The 12,417-nt window shown below is 36.2% G+C and overlaps 1 protein-coding gene across 2 annotated transcripts in view; it reads left to right on the top strand.

The window, feature by feature from the left end:
* Positions 1 to 12,417, top strand: part of TTLL5 (tubulin tyrosine ligase like 5) — a 259,783-nt gene that overhangs the window by 110,536 nt on the left and 136,830 nt on the right. Inside the window, exons 25-27 of one of the 2 annotated variants that reach the window (XM_034993230.1) lie at positions 686 to 769; positions 1,370 to 1,771; positions 9,862 to 10,046. In XM_034993230.1, coding sequence (XP_034849121.1) covers positions 686 to 769; positions 1,370 to 1,771; positions 9,862 to 10,046 — 671 coding nt within the window. Of the gene's footprint in view, positions 1 to 685; positions 770 to 1,369; positions 1,772 to 9,858; positions 10,047 to 12,417 lie in introns of both variants that reach the window. The other variant, XM_034993229.1, reaches the window with a different exon arrangement.

Below are 12,417 nucleotides of genomic sequence, written 5' to 3'. Positions count from 1 at the left end.
GGGCGCCTAGGTGGCTCAGTCAGTTAAGCGTCTGACCCTTGATTTCGGCTCAGGTCATGATCTCAGGGTTATGAGATGGAGCCCTGTGCAGGCTCCATACTGGGTGTGCAGCCTGCTTAAGATTCTCTCTCTTCCTCTGCCCCTCTCGCCCCACCATTCTCATTCATAAGTAAATAAATAAATAAATAAAAGCAAGCAAGAAAGATTAGATACAGAGTTATTGTAGTATCCAGATACCTTGCCAACAAATATTGGGGCTGTTCTTTCTGTCTCTTGGTTGTTGCACTGCTCCATATGTATTATGATTTCTTTGCTCCAGTGGGTACCATCAACAAGCTTGGTTTCTTAGTTTCCCTAGTTTGAATTCTTGGTAGAGGCATCTGACTGCCCTTACTTATTATTATTTTTTTTTTTTCTTTTCTTTTCCAGGCATGTCCTAGCTTGTTGCCATCCATGGATGGCTGTCCTGGGTTTAAGTATTTTTCCCCTGGTTCAGTTAGCTGGAGCTGGGGTTGGGGATGATTGGGAATCTTTTGGTTGGTTGCCCACTCAACAGGGCTGTGGGTGTGGCCAGCCTTGGGAAAGTGTGGTGGGGTATGCGATGTTCCTGGGATTAATTATGAATTGTGTTATATTTTGGAAACAAAATTATATGTAGAGCATTTGTATTTATTTTCTGTTTCAGATCACCCTGAGACGATGGCCGACGTGAAAATAAAGCAGCCCAAACAGCAGCAGGCCACAGACATTCACTGTGATAAATTATCTCGTGAGTGACTTCAAACCTACATAGATTTGCCGCCCTCTGATAAATCCCTAAAAGGGGAGAAAAAAAGTCATCAGATTGTAAATGATTCTAAAGTGTAAGGCATTACCCCAAAGAAGTTCCTTTTCTTTGTTTTTTCTCTTCCCTTAGAATTTCCTTCTATGTGCTGATAACCTATTTTCCTTCTGAGGAATTTTTCATTTTCTTAATATTTAGAAATTTCTGAGCACTTTTTTTCCCCCCCAGAAGGGTGAAAAGCAGAGGGAGAGCAGTTAGCTGTCACTACCAGAAACTTTTGTCCTAACGCCCTCACATTTGTAAAATGCCTGCTCTGGTTGATGGAGGTAGTCTCAACTCCAGCTTTTAGAAATTCTAGGACTACAAATAAACTGTTTCTGTTGCCAGGTTGTCTTGATAGGCATGATTCGTTAAGTTCATGATGAACACTCATTAAAGTCTCTGTCTTTCATGATTTCTGTTTCGTGCTAAGATTATTTCAATGTTTAAAAATGTTTACTTCATGTTTTATAGAGATTATATGTCAGTTTTTCCTAAAATGATCTGCTTTGTTTTGTTTTATTTTGTTTGTTTTTGTTTTAATAGGATTTACCACTTCAGCAGACAAAGAGGCTAAATTAGTCTATACAAATTCTTCCTCCGCTTCTTTCTCTGGTCCTGTTGTTACTCTTCTGCAGAAAATTCCCAGTACCCACTTGTCATCTATTATTACAACCTCTGACCTCTCATCAGGGCCCGGCCACCATTCTTCTTTCTCTCAGATTCCTCCAGCTATCCCCAGCATGTCTCACCAGCCAGCAGGTTTACTGAGCACAGCCCCTGACAGTGCCTCTCCCTCCATACATCCTGGGACACAGAACGCACCGAGCCCTGCTGGTCTGCCGCGCTGTCGATCAGGCAGTCACACCAGTGGCCCTTTTTCCTCTTTCCAAAGTGCTGCCCACATCTATAGCCAGAAACTGTCTCGTCCCTCTTCAGCAAAGGCAGGTGAGTGTGAGAAAATGAAAGGCAGCCTACAATGTCAGCTTCTCCCCGGCCCGCATAAAAGAAAAAAAAAAAAAGAATGCCATCTCTTCCATTTTGCCCTTTCTTTTGAAAGGTAAAGGGACACATGCATTGTTCTGATGAGACTGAGGAAGAGTCTTGCATTTGGTCCAGTAGCATTCATCCATTAATACAGAATGAATCAGGGCTTCTTTGAGATGCTGGATAAAGGATGAATGAGACCATTCTATTTAGTAGGAGCTTACAGTCTAGTCAGGAGATTTTCCATCACAGATCATCATAGACCTACAAGTGTGCTATATACATTCTTTCTGATCCAAATAGTTATTTTTCAGTGTATTTAGGGTCAAGTATGACCTGAATAAATAACCAAAGAATTCTTAAAATAAGGTATCTAACTTTAAATGAAGTATTTAGACCCATATTGTCAGTGAAGTTTTTTTTTCCCCATTTTTAATAACAGTTTTGTGGAGATACAATTCATATACTGTGAAATTCACCACTTTAAAGTGTGCAATTCAGTGGTTTTTAGTATATTCACGTAGTTGTGCAACCAACACCACTATCTCTTATTTTAGAACATTTTCTTTATGCCCGAAGAAACCCCATACCTGTTTGTAGTCACTGTTTCCTCCTTCCCCCAGCCCTGGCAACCACTAAACTACTTTCTGTCTCTGTAGATTTGCCTATTCTGGACATTTTATGTAAGTGGAATCATACAACTAGTGGCGTTTTGTGAATGACTTATTTCACTTAGCCCAATGTCTTTAAGGGTCATTTATGTTGGGGCGCCTGGGTGGCTCAGTTGGTTAAGCGACTGCCTTCGGCTCAGGTCATGATCCTGGAGTCCCGGGATCAAGTCCCACATCAGGCTCCCTGCTCAGCGGGGAGTCTGCTTCTCCCTCTGACCCACCCCCCCATGTGCTCTCTCTGTCTCTCATTCTCTCTCTTTCAAATAAATAAATAAAATCTTAAAAAAAAAAGGGGGGGCCATTTATGTTGTAGCATGTGTCAGTATTTCATTCCTTTGTATGGCTGAAGAGTATTCTTTGGATGGATATACCATACTTTGCTTATCCATTTATCAGTTGATGGACATCTGGATTGTTTTGACTTTGGGGCTATTATGAATATTGCTGCTATTAATGTTTGTGTACAAGTTTTTGTGTGGACCAATGTTCTCATTTCTCTTGGGTGTATACATAGGAGTGGAATCACTGGGTCATATGGTAGCTTCATGCCTTTTTTTTTTTGAGTAACTTCCAAACTGTTTTCAAAGTGACTACATCATTTTGCTTCCAGCAATGCATGAAGGTTCCAGTTTCTCCACATCCTTGCCAGCCAACACTTAGTATTATCTGTCTTTCTGATTTTACTTATTCTAGTGGTTTGGAAGTAGTGTCTCATTTTTGTGGTTATCATTTGCATTTCCCTAATGACTAATGATGTTGAACATCTTTTCATGTGCTTTTTGGCCATCAGTATGCCTTCTTTGGATAAATATTTATTCAAATCCTTTGCCTATTTTTAAATTGAGATATTTATTTTTTATTGTTATGTTCTTTATGTAGTCTGGATGCAAGTCCCTTGTCAGATACATGATTTTGAAATATTTTCTCCCCTTCTGTTGGTCATCATTTCATGTTTTTGAAGCATAAAAGCTTTTAATTTTGATGACATCCAACTTATCTGTTTTTCTTTTGCGCTTATGTTTTTGGTATCATACCTGAAAAATTATTGCCTAATCCAAGGTAACAAAAATTTATATGCATGTTTTTTTCTAAGAATTTTATAGTTTAGGCTCTTTCATTTAGGTCTTCTATCCATTTTGAATTTTTTATCCATTTTGTGTAGGATGTGGCATAAGGGTCCAACTTCATTGTTTTGCATGTGTATATTCAGTTGTCCCAGCACCATTTGTTGAAACAGAGTATTATTTCCCTGTTGAATTGTCTTGGCATTCTTGTCAAAAATCATTTAATCATAAATGTAAGGGTTTATTCTGGAGTCTCATTTCTGTTCCACTGATCGACAGATATGTTTAGCCTTATGCCAGTACCACATTGTCTTGAGTATTGTAGAATTGTAGTAGGTTTTGAAGTCACCAAGAGTGATTCTTCCAATTTCATTCCTTTTTTCCATATTGTTTAGACTATTCTGGATCCCTTGCATTTTCATATGAACTTTAGGATGAGCTTGTCAGTTTCTGCAGAAATAGGCAGATGGGATTTGGATAGGATTGTGTTGAATCTGTAGATTAGTTTGGTAAATACCTTACCATTGGTCAAGTTTTTAAACAGTTTAGTAATATCCATATTACGATGAGTTACAGCTAAGCTATGTTTTGTAAATAGTCAATTTATATTTCTTAGTATCTGATTTCAAATGAAATGAATATTATAATATGCAGCTTGAATCAGAGATATTAAATATATACTTTAATAAGTCATAACTATGAATATGGGCATGTATGTGTGTGCTAATTCTGAGTGATTATTCTTGTGATTTAATCTTCTAAGATTGATAGTAATAATAATAATGTTCTGGTTTGAACTGTTTTGTCCCATTTGAGAGAAATTCAGTAAGATCAATGTCTCCAATACCCTGTGTTAATCAAAACTTTCTTTAAAAAACCTTCATTTTTCACACTTTTCCCAGAGAGGAATAGGGAACAAAAGGAGCTAGTCAGTTCAAAAATATTTTTAAATTTCTGTTGTGATTTATCCTTTGACCCATGGATTGTTTATAAGTATATTGTTTAATTTTCAGATAGTTGGCATTCTCTACTTCTTGTAATTGTCTATTTCGCTTATTTCCATGGCGGTCAGAGAACACATTCTGAACGGCTTAAACAGTAGTAGACAACAGTATAGTGACAATAATAGCCTGCAAGTAATTTGAGTTTAATTTTTCTGTGGTTATTGAATAGTTGGAGAGTGAGAGTAGGATATGATTTAACTTCAGACTTTTTTTTTTTTTTAAGATTTTATTTATTTATTTGAGAGAGAGAGAATGAGAGACAGAGAGCATGAGAGGGAGGAGGGTCAGAAGGAGAAGCAGACTCCCCACTGAGCAGGGAGCCCAATGCGGGACTCGATCCTGGGACTCCAGGGTCGTGATCTGAGCTGAAGGCAGTCGCTTAACCAGCTGAGCCACCGATGCGCCCCTTAACTTCAGACTTTTTAAAGATAAATACACAGTATGAAATTTCAAAGGTCCCCACCAAAAGAGTAAAAATGTGGAAATTCTAAATCTTTGGGAAGAAGAAAAATGGATTGAGCAGGAAGCTTAGAAAAAGCAAGAGAAATGAAACTTAAAAGATAGCAAACCAAGTCCCAATGTCAAGAATAAAATAAATATAAATGGGTTGAACTTGTTAGAAGAGTGTCAGGTTGAATTTTTAAAAAAATCCAACTGTGTGCTGTTAACCAGAGAGAGATACACCTAAAGAGAAGAACAAGGAGTGGTTGAAAGTAAAAGGATAAAGAAAGAAATGCCATGTAAATACCAACCAGAAGGAACATGGTATAGCTATATTAACATATGCTAAAATAGACTTTAAGATATAAAATTTTCTTACAGATACAGACAGTAATTACATAAGACAAAAGGTAAAGGTTTAGTTCGGCAGAAAGATAAAACAGTTCTAAGTGCATCTAATAAAAATAACCTCCAAATATATAAAACAAAGATTGATACAAGTACATGAGGAGTCTATAAATCCACTGTCTTAGTGGGAGATTTCTACATACATCTATCAGGTATTAATAGACTAAGCAGATTGTTTTAAGTCAGCAAAGATAAAGAGGATTTGAACAAGTTGGTAAGCTTTATCAGTTGGTCATACATAGAACTGTGTACCCAATAATTAGAGAAAACACATTCTTGAGCATTCATAATATATTCATAAAACCAGTCATGTCCTACATCATAAAATAAGACAAATTTCACAGAATTGGCATCATACAGGCACATTCTCTGTCTACACTGCAATTAAATTGAATGACAATAACAAAAAGTTATAGCATATAACAAATCCTCATGAATTTCAGGATTGAAAAGAGTCAAATACTGGGTGTTGTATGGAGGTGTTGGATCACTATATTGTATACCTGAAACTAATATTACAGTGTATGTTAACTCACTGGAATTTAAATTAAAACCTAAAAAATAAAATAAAATAAAAAGAGTCAAAGAAGAAATCATAATGGAAATAAATGTAAAAGTATTAGAATGGAATGATAATGGGACAACTGTGGGTCCAAGTTTATGGAGAGCAATGAAAGGCAGTATGTGGAGGGAAATTTACTGCCTTAAAAACTTTCATTTGAAAGGAAGAAAGGCTGAAGATTAATTTCTAAGTATTTAATTTCAGACATTATAGAAACAAAACATCATAAATCTAAATAAAGAAAAAGAATAAGGATAAGGGCAGAAAAATCAGCGAATTCAGAAATAAAGTACACTAGGGAATATCAAAACCAAAAGTTCTTTGAAAACCCTAATAAGATGGACAAACCTCTGGTGAGACTGATCAAGAAGAGAGAAGACATGGAGTAATAATATGGGGTTGGGGATGGAAAACCTATAGAACATACACATTTTGCATAGGTGACAAAAAGAATTGTTAACCGTTTTTTCCAATAAAATTGAAAACTTACAAAATGGACAAATACAAAAGTATAACTTACATAAAATTCACTCAAGAAGATGAAAGCCTCAACAGTCCTGTATTAAGATAATTGAAACAATAGTTAAAAATCTCACAAAATTTGAGGCCCAGATAATTTTATAAGTAAGTTCTAACAATCTTTCAAAGGGCAGATAATTCCAATCTTAAACTCTTCTCGAGAATGGGAAAAGAAACGATACTCATCTCATTTTGAACACCTAGTTTAATCTTAATAACAAAACCAGTTGAGGATAGTATGAGGGAAATTAGAGACCAGCTTCATTTATGAACATAAATGCAAAAATTCTAATCACCATATAAGCCAGCCAAATCTAGCAACATATGAAAGAGATAGGACACCATAAACAAGTTTATCCTAGGAACACAGGAGGGCTTAACAGTAGAAAATATATAAACAACATTTGCCACATCAACAAACTAAAGGAGAAGAACCATATTCATCTTAGTAGATGCAGAAAAAGAATTTGATAAAATTCCACAGTCATTCATGATAAATCTCTCAGCATAAGAAGAGAAGGAAACTCTTCTTGAGCTGAAAAAGGCTATCTGCCAAAATCCTACATGAGGTATCAGTGTAAATGGGGAAATGTTGAAAGAATTTTTTTTAACATTAAGAGCCGTGAAAGGATGCCCACCAATATTGCTTCTATTTAATGTTTTACCAGAACCAACATAGTAAGACAAAAGAAATTAAAAGCATAAGGATCAAAAAGGAGGAAATAAAATTTATTTGCAGATAATACATTGCATAGAAAACTGAAAGTAATCTACAGATACATTTTAGAAATAATTATTTTAGCAGTAGAGATGGCCATAAGATCAATATTAAAAAATCAGTTTTTTCTGTATATTAGCAGCAAAGCAATTTTTTGTAGTGTGGTTAAATATATATAAAATTTACCATTTTAACTATTTTAAAGTTTTTTTTATATTTCTTTTAAGTATACTTAATTTCTTTTTTTATTATATTTTTAAGTTTACAGTTTAGTTGCACTACGTACATTCACATTGTTGTGTAACAGTCACCACCAAGAAAAAAATAAATCTAGGAATAAAATTTAGGGATAAATTTAGGAAAGAAAGGAAATTTTATAAGGCTTTTTGAGGGACATTAGAGAAAACCTAAATAAAATAGATTAAATAGCTTATATGCATGGATGGAAAGAGTCAGTGTCCTAAATGTTTCAGTTCTCATCACACTGATGCCTAGATTCAGTACAATTCCAACCAGAACCTCAATAGGTCTGTTGTTACACTTGACAAGCCCATTCTAAATGGCCAAGAATAGTGAGAACCTACGAAAGAACAAAAATAAAATGGAGGAACAAAAAAAAGATATGATATGATATGATAACTGAGACAGTGTAGTATTTGTTATAGACAAATGGACCAATAGAAAAAAACAGGAAGTTAGAGACACACAGATAGATGGAACCTTGATACATATCCAAGATGGCATTGTGCATAGTGGAAAAGGAGGGGTTTCTCAATACATAGTACTTGGATGATCAGTTAATAATACAGAGAAAAAAATGAAACGAGGTCACTGACTTACACTATGTATAAAATTAATTTCAGATGCAAAACTTAAAACTTCTAGGATAAAATAGGGGCATCTGGTTGGCTCAGTTGGTTAAGCATCTGACTCTTGATTTAGGCCCAGGTCATGATATTGAGCCCCACATGGGGCTCTGCACTCAGCAGGGAGTCTATGTGAGATTCTCTCCCTCCCCTGTCTGCCGTGCTTGGGTGCGTGCACACACGCTCTTTCTCTCTAAGATAAATAAATCTTTAATAAAAACTTCTAGGATAAAATAAACAAGATTATCTTTAAGATCGCATGGTATGGAGCCAGTGACACACAAAAGCAAAACTACCATAAATCAATAAGAAAAAACCCAATAGAAAAATGATCAGTGGTATCAGAAAAGAGGTAACACATGCTCAGCATCATGATTAAGCAGTGGATGTAAATGGAGACTACAATGAGATTTTTATCCCCTTAGAAGTGAGAAAAATTAAGATACTTGACAACACTAAGTGTCGGGGATGTCGATCAGCAGGAACTCTCATATTTTGCATGTGGGAGTGTAAAAAAATGCCACTTTGGTATTATCACATAAATTTGAAGATTTACCATACTCTATATAATTCAACAATCCCATTCTTAGGCTTATACACAAGAGAGGTTCTTGCACATGTGCACCAGGAGATATTCAAGAGTGTTCACGGCTGCACTGTTTATAATAGCAATAAGCTTGAAATAACTAAAATATCCATTGATGGGGCAAGAGAAAAATAATTTGTAGTGTATTTGCAAAATGGAATACCAAGCATCGGATAAATTAATGCATTTTAAGCTATGCTTAGCAAGGATGAATCTTGAAAGTATGGTATTGAATGACAAGAACAAATCTCAGGAACCTACTACAGTAAGATACCACTTTTGTAGAGCTCAAAACCAAGCAAAATTATCTAGTATTTTGTTTATGCGTACCCACACAAATACATTATTGAAGATATTTTTAAAAAGGAAGGGAATGAGTGATAAGGGGAAATAAGGGATGTCTCAAGAGGAGCACATAGTTGGTGCATATTAATTGGTAATGTGGTTTTGATTTGGGTAGTAAGTTCACTGGTTCATTATAGTATTATTTATAACTTACCTGTTATAAAATTTTCTATGTATCGCACAATAAACATGAAAGAGTTACAGATTTTTTAAAGCAGTATCACCAGATTGTATATACCAAATGATCACAGTTATATAAGCATTAATAAGACAGAAAGGAAACATAGTATTTTCTGGGTTTTAAATTTTTTTTTTCAGTGAGATGTATGACTTCCATCATAGAAAAAATATGAACCTTGATTTTATATTAAATAATTTCAGTGCTCAAAAACTCCGATATTACAGTTGGAAGAAGAACATTTAAATCTGAAAGGATAATGAGTCATTTCATCAATATAAGATTATTGCTGTTTTTCTAATTAGACTGTTTTGCTTTTATCTGTTTTCCCTTTTGAGCTTGGTAAGACGGATTGTGGCTTATTTGACAGTAGATGCCATAGGCTACTGACAAGTAAAGTCTCATTACAAGAAAAATAAGAATTATAATAAGTTTTAAAACTATACTTTTTTATTCATTAAAATTAGTAAATTCTACGAGTGGTTGTTACCCACTGCATATGATGAAATTTTTGTGTGCGTGAAGCTTTCATAGTAAACAAAAACATGTTAATAAATGCTTGTAACAAGTTGTCAAAGATCCCTGGGATTCAGTAAAGTATCTGTTGGCTGAGATTTCTCTGTCATCACCCTAAGTTTTTCAGGATTTTTTTTCCTAAGTGGATAAAAACTTTTCTCTGTTTTTAGCAGGTTCATGCCATCCGAACAAGCTACACTCGGGAATGGCTAAACCACAAAGAGAGGGAGAAGATGGTTCTCCGTACAGCAGACGGTATAACCCAAGCATGGTCACGGCCGAGCTCCAGCGACTGGCTGAGAAGCAGGCAGCCAGGCAGTATTCCCCATCTACTCACATCAGTCTCCTCACCCAGCAGGTACGGAGAGTTGCGGGACCAAAGAGCTCTTTGGTCCCGAGGATCTTAAGGACAGGGTCATCTGTCCTTCCCTGCCTCTGCTCATTTCCTGTATGCTGATGCTTGTTGAAGGAGTATTAGTTGGTGTGAGCTAAAGAATGAGAGTGTTCCTCTTGGTCTTTAAAGAAAATAAACTTCTGTTACAGGTATTCCAAAGTTAAGTCGCTACCAACTCTGATATATTTATTTCATGGATAAACAGACTTGAACATTCAGCTGTCAAATAGACTTTTAAAGGATCTTTAAAAATAACTTCTTTCTTTGGTAAAATTTTCCAGTGAGTTCGTCTTAGAAATCTTTTTACCAGAATGCCATAATGTTACCTTTTACTTTTTTTTTTTTTTTTTTTAACTATACACCTTTCATCTCTTGCTCTCGGGACATTTTATGGCTACTGACTAGTAAAGCATTTCAGTACACCTTTAGTCAACACATGTCATTCTCCCCATTTTACAGATGGGGGAAACTGAGGCTGAAAGAAGTGATATAATCAAGGTTATTCGGGAAGCTGGATAGATGGAAATAGATACCACAACTTTGACCTTAAGTTATAGATATAATAACAAGCTTACAACACAATGAAGTTATATGAAACTTTCACAAGAACTTTAGGATTGTTTTCGCCCTCCTTGCTGATCATCCCCATGGTATTTAACTAGAAGTAGAAGCCGTATCTTCTCCCTTTCCTTTATGCAAAATGGCATTGAAGTCCCCCAAAGAAATTATTATAATTTAACTCCACAGTTACATTTTGCTTTATCTCTGGTGCATCAGAGTCTTAATTAGCGCAACTCTGTAATGATAATCAAGTCTAGAAAAAAGTGAAGCTGAAAATTACTTTGAGCACGTGTTAAAAATAGGCAACACACTGCTCCCTGGTGGTGCCCTGCTTCTCTGTATAAAATTTAGAACCAAAATTAAAAGTAAGCTTTAGCTTTACTTCAGCCTCATCCCAGTGTGTGAGGCTGTAATGAATTTTCTTTGTCAAAGCCCTAATCGTTTGAAGGGAGATGAGGATGCCTGATTTGAAATAGGAAGCAAAATATCTTACAAGGGCAGTTTTGAGACTTGAGGGGGTTGGCGAGTTAAATTTTACAGATAGAGTGATAGGAAGAAGGTACTAGAATGTCATGACCATGGTGGAATAGGAAGGAATTTTGAAATATGAAGTGGTTGTGAAGAAGGGAGAGGGCCAGTGATCCGCTACCCGTTTTTCACTGGGTCGCTGACAAGAGTGTATGTTTCTAGCTTATAAATGAGCAGCTAGAAGCACCAAGACATTAGGAAATTTTCTTTGCAGTCATAGTAAAAAACATAGCCAATGTTAGTGTTTACGTATTTTTAGCTTCTGTCATTTGGTAAGCTGCAAAGCTTGCAAAAGGACAAGATTCTGATCCTGTGGGACTCCAGGGTGATTGTATCCTAATGGGAAAGTCATTTCCTTCAGTCCATCTTTCTTGTTGAAGGAGAACTTCAGTGCCAGAGAATTAAAAGTCCATCAGACTCCTGTACGTAGGGATCTGAACTTGCCGTTAGATGTCAGTCTTAACTTTTAGAGTCTGGTAAAAGGGTGGCTGGTGCTTGGTACAGTACTGAGGGAGGGGCTGTGGTATGTAATAAGCAGGGTGGGGTGATGGAAAGTGAGCTGGACTAGCCATCTGTAGATCTGTCTTCCGCCACCACGGACCAGCTGTGTGATCTCGGACAGTTCACTCCACTTTCAACCTCAGGGTTTTTGTTTGTTGATGGGGTAAATACAGTAGGCTCCTGACGATAGTATGCAAAAACTACTTTGTAAAGTCTAAATGCCATATATTTGGAAAATATTGGTGTTTCAGCCATAAAAGGCTTTCAGTAAGAAATTATTTCTTATTTGATTTGAAAAAGTAGTTTTTAGGTAAAATACAGTGTTAACCAAAATGAACTTGGTTATTGAAAAGTTCAATTGTATGTTATCTGGCTCCTTCCCCTCAGAGCAAGCAATTCATCAATTTGGAATTTGGGAAATTCTTTTATTCTTCTTCTAGTAAATAATAACCTGTTACTGTGGCTTCATAGGTGCTCTGGCCCATGTGTTTGCTAGTGGGGGTGCAGACTCAAAGTGGGGGCAGCTCTGCCCTTCTCTCTCAACTTGGGCCGTGAAACCTTCAAGGCGGCTTCATCAGAAGCAGCTTTGTGTTCAGTAATTACTTCAAATGCTTTTTAATTCCTCATACCTGTGATTATTTCCTGACTTCCAATTCCTATTTTGTGTTTGTGTCTGCCCGTCCTTCCTTCCTTCCTTCCTTCCTTCCTTCCTTCCTTCCTTCCTTCCTTCCTTCCTTCCTTCCTT

The sequence above is a fragment of the Mirounga leonina genome, unplaced genomic scaffold (assembly GCF_011800145.1).
Source record: "Mirounga leonina isolate KUSES-001 unplaced genomic scaffold, KU_Mleo_1.0 Mir_82, whole genome shotgun sequence".
Lineage (NCBI taxonomy): Eukaryota > Metazoa > Chordata > Mammalia > Carnivora > Phocidae > Mirounga > Mirounga leonina.
The sequence above is the reverse complement of the archived record's forward strand: the minus strand, read 5'-3'. Positions and strand labels throughout refer to the sequence as shown.